Source organism: Mobula hypostoma, chromosome 3 (assembly GCF_963921235.1).
Source record: "Mobula hypostoma chromosome 3, sMobHyp1.1, whole genome shotgun sequence".
Taxonomy (NCBI): domain Eukaryota; kingdom Metazoa; phylum Chordata; class Chondrichthyes; order Myliobatiformes; family Myliobatidae; genus Mobula; species Mobula hypostoma.
The window spans coordinates 219699373-219711627 of record NC_086099.1 but is presented as its reverse complement, the minus strand read 5'-3'; the positions used below and the strand labels follow the sequence as shown (position 1 = coordinate 219711627).

At 42.6% G+C, this 12255-nt stretch overlaps 1 protein-coding gene across 7 annotated transcripts in view; it reads left to right on the top strand.

The window, feature by feature from the left end:
- Positions 1-12255, top strand: part of nktr (natural killer cell triggering receptor) — a 224725-nt gene that overhangs the window by 195538 nt on the left and 16932 nt on the right. For all 7 annotated transcript variants that reach the window (XM_063044549.1, XM_063044548.1, XM_063044546.1 and 4 more), the window contains 2 exons: positions 1258-1406; positions 4573-7557. In XM_063044549.1, the coding sequence (XP_062900619.1) occupies positions 1258-1406; positions 4573-7557 (3134 nt within the window). The remainder of the gene's footprint in view (positions 1-1257; positions 1407-4572; positions 7558-12255) is intronic.

Here is a 12255-nt window from a genome sequence, read left to right as displayed (position 1 = left end):
TTCATGCACAAGCGCTCCCAAGTCCCTCTGCACAACAGCATGCTGCAATCTCACCATTTAAGTAATAATCTTGTCTTCTATTATTCCTTCCAAAGTGGATGATCTCACATTTACCAGTATTGTATTCCATCTGCCAGACCTTGGCCCTCTCAGTTTTAGTGTCATCAGCAAATTTTGCTATACTACATTCAGTTCCCTCTTCCAAATCATCAATGTAAATTGTAAACAGCTGTGGGCCCAGCACCAACCCCTGCGGCACCCCACTCACCACAGACTGCCAACTGGAGAAACACCCATTTATTACCAACTCTCTGCCTTCTATTGGTTAACCAGTCCACTATCCATGCCAATACACTTCCGCCGACTCCATGCGTCTGTACCTTATTTATCAGTCTTTTGTGCGGCATCTTATCGAACACCTCCTGGAAATCCAAGTATACAACATTTATGATGGCAGCATGTTATTGGTGAAGAGATCTCGAGATGCAGAGTCTAACAGCAAGGATTTTACAGTCCACCAACATTAATTGTATATTAGTATTTATATTATTGGGCTCTTTGTGTATATTAGACAAAGGTAAAAGCACAATTTCTCCCGCAATTGTGTAAAAGCCTACCAACACTTAGGTGGGTGCTCATAGATAAATTATATTTATTTTTGTATGTCTTGGTACATTTTGAGTTCTCTATAGAAATCAGTTTATTAGTTACATATAATTTATGTTAGATTAAGTTCATGGTAAAAGAACGAGAAAATCTGCAGATGCTGGAAATCCAAAGCAACACACACAAAATGCTGGAGGAACTCAGCAGGCTAGGCAGTATCTGTGGAAAAGAGTAAACAGTTGACTTTTCGGGCCGAGACTCTTCATCAGGGTCTTGGCCTGAAATATCAACTGCTTATTTTTTTCCATCGTGGCTGCCTGGCCTGCTGAGTTCCTTTGCAAAGATAAGTTAACATGAACTTAATTAATAGTGTTGCCGCTGCAAAAAAACTTAATGTGCATGGCTCTTAGATCTTGTGTGTGTCTTCCTTTGACAATAAACTTGAAAAGAAAATGATTGGGGAATATTCGAAGCAAGGGTTTCTGCTCTTCCACAGCACAGACTCGGTTTGTGCTGTGGGATGTAGGAAGCATAATGCAAAAAGGAGAAAGCTTCAAAATGTAATGTGTAGAATTGTTCTTCCAGGCTACAAAAGATTAAGAAATTGCATTTCACATTTTTCTTGTACCTTTTGTCCTTTTTCTGGGTCAGCGTTATCGTACTCCTTCAAAATCTAGATCGCATTCAGAATCTGAACTGGATGAAGAAACCAGTGAAACGCCACCTCACTGGAAGGAAGAAATGCAGCGTGTTAGAACGTACAGAGCCACCAGCTTAGAGAAGTGGACTAAAGGAGACAAGTATGAACTCTATAAAATAAAGCAAAAGTGTTTTGTTTTAACCATAATCCAATATGTCAAGTACACCAGAAACAGCTATGTTGGAAATACTCAGGTCAGGTACCATCTGTGGTGACAGAAATATTAGACATTTTCCCTTTGCAGATGCTGATTGATCTGAAGTGTATTTTATCATTATCTATTTTTAATTCAGATTTATAACATCTGTGTTTTTGTAAGCTGAGTGCACTTATTTTGCAAAGACTTGTAACATTAACAAAACAGTACTAATATTTCAGGCAATCTATCACTTGACTGTTGCATATTTTGTGAATAGGTTCGGACTTTATTCCCAGGAGTGCAGGAGAATGAGGGGAGATTTGATAGAGGTATTCAAAATTATGAGGGGTATAGATAGGGTAAATGCAAGCAGGCTTTTTCATTGGATGTTGGGTAAGACTACAACTAGAGGCCATGGATTACGGGTGAAAGGTGAAATGTTTGGGGGGAATGTGAGGGGGAACTTCACTGAGAGGGTGGCGAGAGTGTGGAACGAGATGTCAGCGCAAGTGGGGGATGCAGGTTCGATTGCAATATTTGAGAGATTTGGATAGATTGGTATGGTCCAGTTGCAGATTAAAAGGACCAAGCAGATTAATGGTTCAGCATTGACTAGATGGGCTGAAGGACATGTTTCTGTGCTGCAGTGTTTTGACAGTATTTTAGAGAATGTATTACCTGACTATTTTATATTTTGTTGATTTTCAGTTTTGCTGCATGTTTTGGATATGTTAAATTTTGTGCATATACTTTAACTTCATTATATCTATTAACTGAAGAGAAACCAGGAAATAGAAAGGGAGTAAGGTAATTTGGAATAGGAAGGGAAAGTGGAGTTAATTTATTGACGGGCATACCAGGCTCAAGACCATATGATTTTCCTGTAATTATTAATTGTGTTCCTAAAATAGGATTATACTAACTTGCAGAAGTCACAAAAAATTGGTGGTGTGGATAGTGAGAAGGGTTATCTAAAGACACATCAAGATGTACCATAGAGAACGTATAGCTCAGGATTAGGGTCTTCGGCCCACGATGTTGTGCTGAATGAATTAATCTAGTAATTAAATGCCCAAACTAATCCTTTTGCCTACACAATATTCATATTCCTCTGTCTCTGCATATTCACATGCCTACTTAAGAACCTAATTGCCTGTCGTATTTGCCTCCATTACCACCCTGACATCGCGTTGCAAGCACCCACCACTCAGTGTGTGTTAAAAAAACTTGCTCCGCACGTCTCCTAACTTATCCCCTCTCACCTTAAATGTGTGCCCTCTCATATTAGACATATTGACCTGGGGAATAAAGGTACAGGCTGGCTACTATCACTGCCTCTCATGATCTTATTAACCTCTATCAGATCTCCCTTCACCCGCTGGCATTGGAAAGTTGGTCTTATAATTGGCAAATTGAACCTAATCCTGACAATTTAAGTTGATAGGATGGTGAAGAAAACATATGTATGGTGTATAACATAACATCCATATGTTGCAACATTATAAAGGAATGATTAGGCTGTATTTGAAGTATTATTTGCAATTCTGGTCACCACACTGTAGTAAGGATGTGATTACACAGGAGAGGGTGTGGAGGAGATTCATCAGCCTGTTTTCTAGGTTGTAGGACATAAGTTTTAAGTTATGAGAAGGAAATGCACAGGCTGGGATTGTTTTCTCTAGAGCAGGGGTTCTCAACATGGGGTCTGCAGACCCCTTAAAAGTATTGGGCCATGGCATAAAAAAGATTGGGAACCCCTGTTCTGGAATGAAGAGGGCTGAGGGGTGACCTGTTGGAAAGATTATCAGTGGTAATTTCTTTTTTTCCCATGACTGGTATTAAAAACCAAAGGAGATGGTGCAAACAGGTACAATCAGGATGCTTAAGAGGCATTTAGATAAGCCCTTAAATAGGCAATGTATAGAAGGATACAGACCTACTACAAATGGGATTAGTGTAGACAGACATGTTTGGTCGAAGGACCAGGTTTTATAGAAACCATAGAAAACCATAGAAAAACTACAGCTTAGAAAGGGCCTCTTGGCTGTGCCGAACCATTTTCTGCCTAGTCCCACTGACCTGCACACGGACCATATCCCTCCATACACCTCCCATCCATGTATCTGTCCAATTTATTCTTAAATGTTAAAAAAATAACCCGCATTTACCACCTCGTCTGGCAGCTCATTCCACACTCCCACCACTCTCTGTGTGAAGAAGCCCCCCCAATGTTCCCTTTAGACTTTCCCCCCTCACCCTTAACCCATGTCCTCTGGTTTTATTCTCCTCTTGCCTCAGTGGAAAAAGCCAGCTTGCATTCACTCTATCTATACCCATCGTAATTTTATATACCTCTATCAAATCTCCCCTCATTCTTCTACACTCCAGGGAATAAAGTCCTAACCTATTCAACTTTCTCTGTAACTGCGTTTCTCAAGTCCCGGCAACATCCTTGTAAACCTTCTCTGCACTCTTTCAACCTTATTTATATCCTTCCTGTAATTTGGTGACCAAAACTGAACACAATACTCCAGATTCAGCCTCACCAATGCCTTATACAACCTCATAATAACATTCCAGCTCTTATACTCAATACTTTGATTAATAAGGCCAATGTACCAAAAGCTCTCTTTACGACCCTATCTACTTGTGCCGCCACTTTTAGGGAATTTTGTATCTGTATTCCCAGATCCCTCTGTTCTACTGCACTCCTCAGTGCCTTACCATTAATCCTGTATGTTCTACCTTGGTTTGTCCTTCCAACGTGCAATACCTCACACTTGTCTGTATTAAACTCCATCTGCCATTTTTCCAGCTGGTCCAAATCCCTCTGCAAGCTTTGAAAACCTTCCTCACTGTTGACCTCTGAATCTGTGACTATATAACTTTTCCATTTGACTGAATTTATCTTATTTACACTTTCAAAATAAAATACCCTTAAAACAAAAATAACGACAGCTACAATTGCAAGACAGAAGTGAAGCAATATTGGAAACATTCAATTCCTTTTGAGTATTTATTGCCAAGTAAATACATTCTGTACTAAAGTGAGATGGAATACCATCTTTCTTTAACTTGATGCATCCTCTTCAAGCATAAGTTGAGCTTTATCTCTTCTGATCTGTAGATTGAAGTCAGAATCACGGCGGTGGAGTGACAGATCTGCTTCCCCGTGGTCTCGGTCATGGTCACATGATGGATATTATTCAGATGACCGCAGGAGGAGAAAGTCCAGCCGCTATAAGAGACCTAAAAAGGAACGGCGGAAAATCAAAGCTAAGAAGAAGTCCAAGAAGCAAAAGCATTCCAGAAAGCAGAGAGGCCACAAGTATAAAACAAAGGAGATCTCTGTACCTTCGGAATCTGTTCGCTCATCAAGCTTCAAGACGAAGTCTTCACTTGAGCAGGAAAAGAAATCTCCATTAACAGCTTCATCAAGGCACTCTTCAGAAAGAGTATGGTCTGGATCTTCTAGTCACCTATCTTCTTCAGCTAGTACAGTATCTCGGTCCTATTCTAGATCAAAATCAGGGTCTAGGTCCCGGTCTAGATCAAGATCTAATTCTAGGACTGGGACTAGGTCCAGAACCAGATCGAGATCCAGAATGCGGTCAAGGTCTAGAACCAGTTCCAGGTCCAGGTCCCGGTCGAGAACCCGATCCAGTTCAAGCTCTGCATCGTCCAGAAGTAGATCCACATCCAAGTCAAGTTCCAAATCCAAGCACAAACACAGGAGTACCAGAAAGCATTTTGAAAACCTAAACCAGAAGAAACTTGATACGCCAAGGGTAGGTTCAAAGGAAAATGAAAAAATTATAACACATGCTGCTACTGTTGAAGCTGTTCCTGCTGTTCCATTAAGTGAGAGTCCCCCACCTTCAAGGTGGCGACCAGGGCAAAAGCCTTGGAAACCTTCTTATGTTCGGATCCAGGAAGCCCAGGCAAAACTCAGTGAAACCACACCTACATTGAGCAGTAGAGATTCCAAGTGTTCCAGGGAAGATGAGCTCTCTCCATCTCTACGGAAACAGCATCGGCGTTCAGAAACTAGAAGGCATTACAACTCTGACCACGAGAGCGATCGAAGTTCAACTTCAGGCTATCAGAAGAGCTCGAGGAGTAGAGGGTTTAGCTCCAGATCACGAACCCGTTCCTCCTCTGGGTCAAGGAGTCGGTCCAGTTCTAGGTCACGGTCCGTAACCAAATCCCCGTACCGGGAATCCTCATATTCCAAATCATCTAGTCGTTCATACGAGTCTGAAGAAGGTTGTGTGGCTAGCAGTGAAGAGAAGTATGGAAAAGATAAAAAGAAAAATTTGGTTTCTAATAAGCAAGATAAAGAGCAGCAGGCAAGCTCTACAACCAGCCACATAAGCAGAGAGCGCAGCACTGGGAAGAACTATGAAAGTGTTGAGTGCAGTGTGTCATCCTCACAATCTTCCAGTGAGATTGATTCAGATGAATACGAGAGAGGAAAGGGAAAATCAGAATCTAAAAGACTGGCTGCGTCTAACTCCAAGACCGAATTTCCCAAAAAAAATCGAAGCAGCAAGAAATCAGAGGGAAAAGATGAGCATCCCAGCAAAGGTTCTGCCAAGGACCATTTAAACATGAAGGCGAGCACAGCAAATGATCAGGTACAGAAGCCAAGGAAGAAATCTGAGAGGAACAAATCCTCAGAGAGGAAATCTGCCTCTGGCTCTCACAGCAAAGGTGAGAAAAGTACAAAGAAAGTACACAAGAGAGCAAGATTGAAATCTGAAACAGAGTCAGAAACCGAACAGAGTAGGGGGAGCAAAGTGCAATCTCGGTCGACCTCGGAAGAGGGCGAGGTGGTTGAGAAATCTGACGTCGGGGAGACAGAAGGGAAGACGACCACAGGGGGAATGAACTCGAGGTCTAAGGTTTGCAGTGCCAAGTCATCCGCATCGTCAGGCTCCGAGGTAGGTGGCAAGCCGCCAGCGGGCAGAAAGGCCTCTGCCTCCAGCAGCTCTTCGGGATCGGCCAGCGAGAGCGAGAAGAGGCGGAAGAAGAAAGTCAAACACAAACTTAAAAGTAAGAAAAGGTCCAAGTCCAAAAGCGCCAAGTTCAAGAAGAAAAGTGAGAAGAAGAAGATCAAAAAGGTACAGAAGGCAAAAGAAAAATTCCACTGGCAGCCCCCTCTGGAGTTCGGGGAAGAGGAAGAGGAGGAGGCAAAAATGGATGGGCCTGGCGCATTTGATGGAAAACCTAAAGTCAACCCACCCAAACACCAAACACCACCCAAAGTGGGAAGCCATGACACTGAAACCAGTGTCATAAATTGCACTGCCTCAGCGAAAGTCATCCACCCTGTCAGAGAGAATGCGGAACCCCATGAATCCTCCCCTGTTACCTCAAGTCACCAGAAAGAAGTGGAACCGCAGCCAAGGCAGAAGGGTGATTTATTGAAGACCGAAGCTGCAGCAGAAAAAGCCAAGGCCCCACATCAGAGTGTCAAGGGTTCCACACCAGAGAAGTGCATTTCCATCTCCCTAGCGCCAAAAGGCAGTGAGGAAGCATCGCTTTCTGGGGCTGGTAATTGCAAAGGAGCAAAGGGCTCTGGAGTCAAACCAGAAAGCAGTGTGCTGGTAGAGAAAGGTGAGCCGAATAAGACTGGAAAGAATGGTGCTGAGTCTGCCCAGCCACCTGACATCAACGGGAATACAACAGAAAGTAGCACAAAGACTGAGAGTGAATTAACTGATAGTAATAAATGGAAACCGTTAAAAGTATTACCAAGTGTACCAGCTGCCTGCTCCGTAGTTAACACAGAGGTTAAAGTAGAAACTACGGAACCTGATAATAAACCCCAAGGACTGAAAATAGAAATCAAAAGTAAAAATAAAGTCAAACCGGGTTCCCTCTTTGATGAAGTTCGGCGGACAGCGCGCTTGAACCAAAGGCAAAGAAATCAAGAAAGCTCAAGTGAGGAGGACTCGCTGTCAAGGGACAGCAACAGCAGATCTCGTAGTCGAAGTACTTCACGTGGTCACTACAGATCCAGCTCAAGGGACAGGACGCATTCCCGCACACGGTCTCGCTCAAGCAGTAGGTCAAGGAGTCGCTCAAGAAGTTACAGTTCTTCTTACAGGTAGGTGTATTCCATATTGACTTTGAATTATGTTCTAATGTCAGATTAATGGTTTCTAACCTACTGTAAACAAATTCAGTTCAATCATAGTGTCTTCTGGTCATCATTAAGTTTCATTAAATGTGTAGAATGTTTTAGAAACACTTGACAAATATGTCCATGGAGGAGAATAAACAGTTGACATTTTACGCCGAGATTCTTCGTAGAGATGGGCAATGAAGGCGGAAGAAACCAGAATAAGATGATGGTGGGGAAGAAGGAGTACAAACTGGCAAGTGATGTGTTCCATCCTCTTCCCCCTACCTTATCCTGGTTTCTGTCCCCTTCCTTTCCAGTCCCAGTGAAGGGTCTTTGCCTGAAACATCGACTCTTTATTCCCCTACGTAGATGCTGCCTGACTTGCTGAGTACCCCCAACATTTTATATGGGTTCCTCTGGATTTCCAGCATCTGCTGATTCCCCTGTGTCTGCAAAGAAGTCTCTTTGTGCTAGCAATCTTCTTTACAATTTGGGAGAAAGTTTCATTAGATAATTTCAGAAGTCTCTTCATTCATTGCTGGGTGGTACAAGCATCTCACTGTTAATGGTAACTCCAACTTTTGGTGACCTAGACTACTGGACTTTACTGTCTGAGGGGGAGCTATTCTTGTGCAACCTGAAATGAGAATTGTTCTGAAATTTTTTCACTTTTTTCCTCTGTCTTTTCCATACATTTCTAATATAAGAACAGAAAATGTTAAAATGTCACCGGCATTTCTAAGACACAGAAAAATAGTTCGGCACAGACTAGATGGGTGGAAGAGCCTGTTTCTGTGCTGTAGTGCTCTATGACTCTGTGATTGAATATCTTTAAATCTCTTGTGGGATGATAACGTTTTCTGTGTTCCTTCTTTCAGTGCAGCCCAGTTTGTCACTTGTGGCCCTTGCAAATTGCACCTAGCATGTAGGGGAGTGGTAGAATTTGGGGAGGGTTGGTGGGGGAAATAGATTAAAGAAAGAATTAAAGGAGGAATACAATTGCTCTGTGAGCTAGCATTGACTTGATTAGCCAAGTAGCCATCTCCCATGTCATAAGGAATTATGGAATTACTTGGAAAGCACCTTACTCCATCCTTAGTGCATCATCATTAAGGACCCCTCTCACCAGAAAATGCCCTCTTCTCATTGTTACTGTCAGAGAGGAGATGCTGAAAAGCCTGAAGAGACACATCAACGATTCAGAAATAGTTTCTTCCCCACTGCCATCACATTTCTGAATGGATATTGAACCCATGAACACTACCCACTACATTTTTTCTCTTTTTGCACTATGTATTTAATTTAACATTTTTAATATATATTTACTGTAATTTACAGTTCTTATGTATTACACTGTACTGCTGCATAACGAATTGTATGGCATATGCCATTGTTATTAAACCTGATTCTGATTTTGAATGTGAAATGTGCTGTGTGAATTATACTTTCTCTGCCTTGCTTTCTTACCCCTCAAAACTGGCTACTTTCCCCAAGGCATCAGACTGATCATCACCTCCACCAAGTAATCCACCCCACCACCACTACTTTATCATTTCCTATCAGTAACCTTATGTACAGACGACCCGGTGCCTAGTGTTAATTTATGGACATACATTCAATTTAGAACCATAGAACCATAGAAACTACAGCACAGAAACAGGCCTTTTGGCCCTTCTTGGCTGTGCCGAACCATTTTCTGCCTAGTCCCACTGACCTGCACACGGACCATATCCCTCCATACACCTCCCATCCATGTATCTGTCCAATTTATTCTTAAATGTTAAAAAAGAACCTGCATTTACCACAGACAACAGGAATTCTGCAGATGCTGGAAATTTAAGCAACACACATCAAAGTTGCTGGTGAATGCAGCAGGCCAGGCAGCATCCGTAGGAAGAGGTGCAGTCGACGTTTCAGGCCGAGACTGACAGCTGAAAGTTCATATCCCTTACTCACTCTTCCTTCAGTTAGTCCTGACGAAGGGTCTCGGCCTGAAACGTCGACTGCACCTCTTCCTACAGATGCTGCCTGGCCTGCTGCTCTCACCAGCAACTTTGATGTGTGTTGCCCACATTTACCACCTCGTCTGGCAGTTCATTCCATACTCCCACCACTCTCTGTGTGAAGAAGCCCCCCTCTAATGTTCCCTTTAAACTTTTCCCCCCTCACCCTTAACCCATGTCCTCTGGTTTTTTTCTCCCCTTGCCTCAGTGGAAAAAGTCTGCTTGCATTCACTCTATCAATACCCATCATAATTTTATATACCTCTATCAAATCTCCCCTCATTCTGCTACGCTCCAGGGAATAAAGTCCTAACCTATTCAACCTTTCTCTGTAACTGAGTTTCTCAAGTCCCGGCAACATCCTTGTAAACATTCTCTGCACTCCTTCAACCTTATTAATATCCTTCCTGTAATTTGGTGACCAAAGCTGAACACAATACTCCAGATTCGGCCTCACCAATGCCTTATCAACCTCATCATAACATTCCAGCTCTTATACTCAATACTTTGATTAATAAAGGCCAATGTACCAAAAGCTCTCTTTACGACCCTATCTACCTGTAACGCCACTTTTAGGGAATTTTGTATCTGTATTCCCAGATCCCTCTGTTCCACTGCACTCCTCAGTGCCTTACCATTAACCCTGTATGTTCTACCTTGGTTTGTCCTTCCAACATGCAATACCTCACACTTGTCTGTATTAAACACCATCTGCCATTTTTCAGCCCATTTTTCCAGCTGGTCCAAGTCCCTCTGCAGGCTCTGAAAACCTTCCTCACTGTCTACTACACCTCCAATCTTTGTATCAACAGCAAATTTGCTGATCCAATTTACCACATTATCATCCAGATCATTGATATAGATGACAAATAACAATGGACCCAGCACTGATCCCTGTGGCACACCACTAGTCACAGGCCTCCACTTGGAGAAGCAATTCTCTACTACCACCCTTTGGCTTCTTCCATTGAACCAATGTCTAATCCAATTTACCACCTCTCCATGTCTACCTAGCGACTGAATTTTCCTAACTAACCTCCCATGCGGGACCTTGTCAAAGGCCTTACTGAAGTCCATGTAGACAATATCCACTGCCTTCCCTTCATCCACTTTCCTGGTAACCTCCTCGAAAAACTCCAATAGATTGGTCAAACATGACCTACCACGCACAAAGCCATGTTGACTCTCCCTAATAAGTCCCTGTCTATCCAAATGCTTGTAGATTCTGTCTCTTAGTACTCCCTCCAATAACTTACCAATTACCGACGTTAAACTTACTGGCCTATAATTTCCCGGATTACTTTTCGATCCTTTTTTAAACAACGGAACAACATGAGCCACTCTCCAATCCTCCGGCACCTCACCTGTAGACAGCGACATTTTAAATATTTCTGCCAGGGCCCCTGCAATTTCAACACTAGTCTCCTTCAAGGTCCGAGGGAACACCCTGTCAGATCGCGGGGATTTATCCACTTTAATTTTCCTCAAGACAGCAAGGACCTCCTCCTTTTCGATCTGTACAGTTTCCATGATCTCCCTACTTGTTTCCCTTAATTCCATAGACTTCGTGCCAGTTTCCTTAGTAAATACAGACGCAAAAAACCTATTTAAGATCTCCCCCATTTCCTTTGGTTCCGCACATAGCCAACCACTCTGATCTTCAAGAGGACCAATTTTATCCCTTACAATCCTTTTGCTCTTAATATACCTGTAAAAGCTCTTTGGATTATCCTTCACTTTGACTGCCAAGGCAACCTCATGTCTTCTTTTAACCCTCCTGATTTCTTTCTTAAGTATTTTCTTGCACTTCTTATACTCCTCAAGCACCTTATTTACTCCCTACTTCCTATACATGTCATACGACTCCTCCTTTATCAGAGTTGCAATATCCCTTGAGAACCAAGGTTCCTTATTCCTATTCACATTGCCTTTAATCCTGACAGGAACATACAAATTCTGCACTCTCAAAATTTCTCCTTTGAAGGCTTCCTACCTACCGATCACATCCTTGTCAGAGAACAACCTGTCCAAATCCACGCTTTTTAGATCCTTTCTCATTTCTTCAAATTTGGCCTTTTTCCAGTTAAGAACCTCAACCCTAGGACCAGATCTATCCTTGTCCATGATCAAGTTGAAACTAATGGTGTTATGATCACTGGAACCAAAGTGCTCCCCTACACAGACTTGTGTCACTTGTCCTAACTCGTTTCCTAACAGGAGATCCAATATTGCATCCCCTCTAGTTGGTCCCTCTATATATTGATTTAGAAAACTTTCCTGAACACATTTTACAAACTCTAAACCATCTAGACCACTAACAGTATGGGAGACCCAATCAATATATGGAAAATTAAAATCCCCGACCACCGCAACTTTATGTTTCCTGCAGTTGCCTGCTATCGCTCTGCAGATTTGCTCTTCCAATTCTCGTTGACTATTGGGTGGTCTGTAATACAATCCCACTAATGTGGCCATACCTTTCCTGTTTCTCAGCTCCACCCATAAGGACTCACAAGCCCTCTAATCTGTCCTGCCTGAGCACTGCTGTAATATTTTCCCTAACAAGCAATGCTACTCCCCCACCTTTCATTCCTCTGCCTCGATCACATCTGAAACATCGGAACCCTGGAATATTAAGCTGCCAGTCCTGCCCCTCCTGTAGCCAAGTTTCACTAAT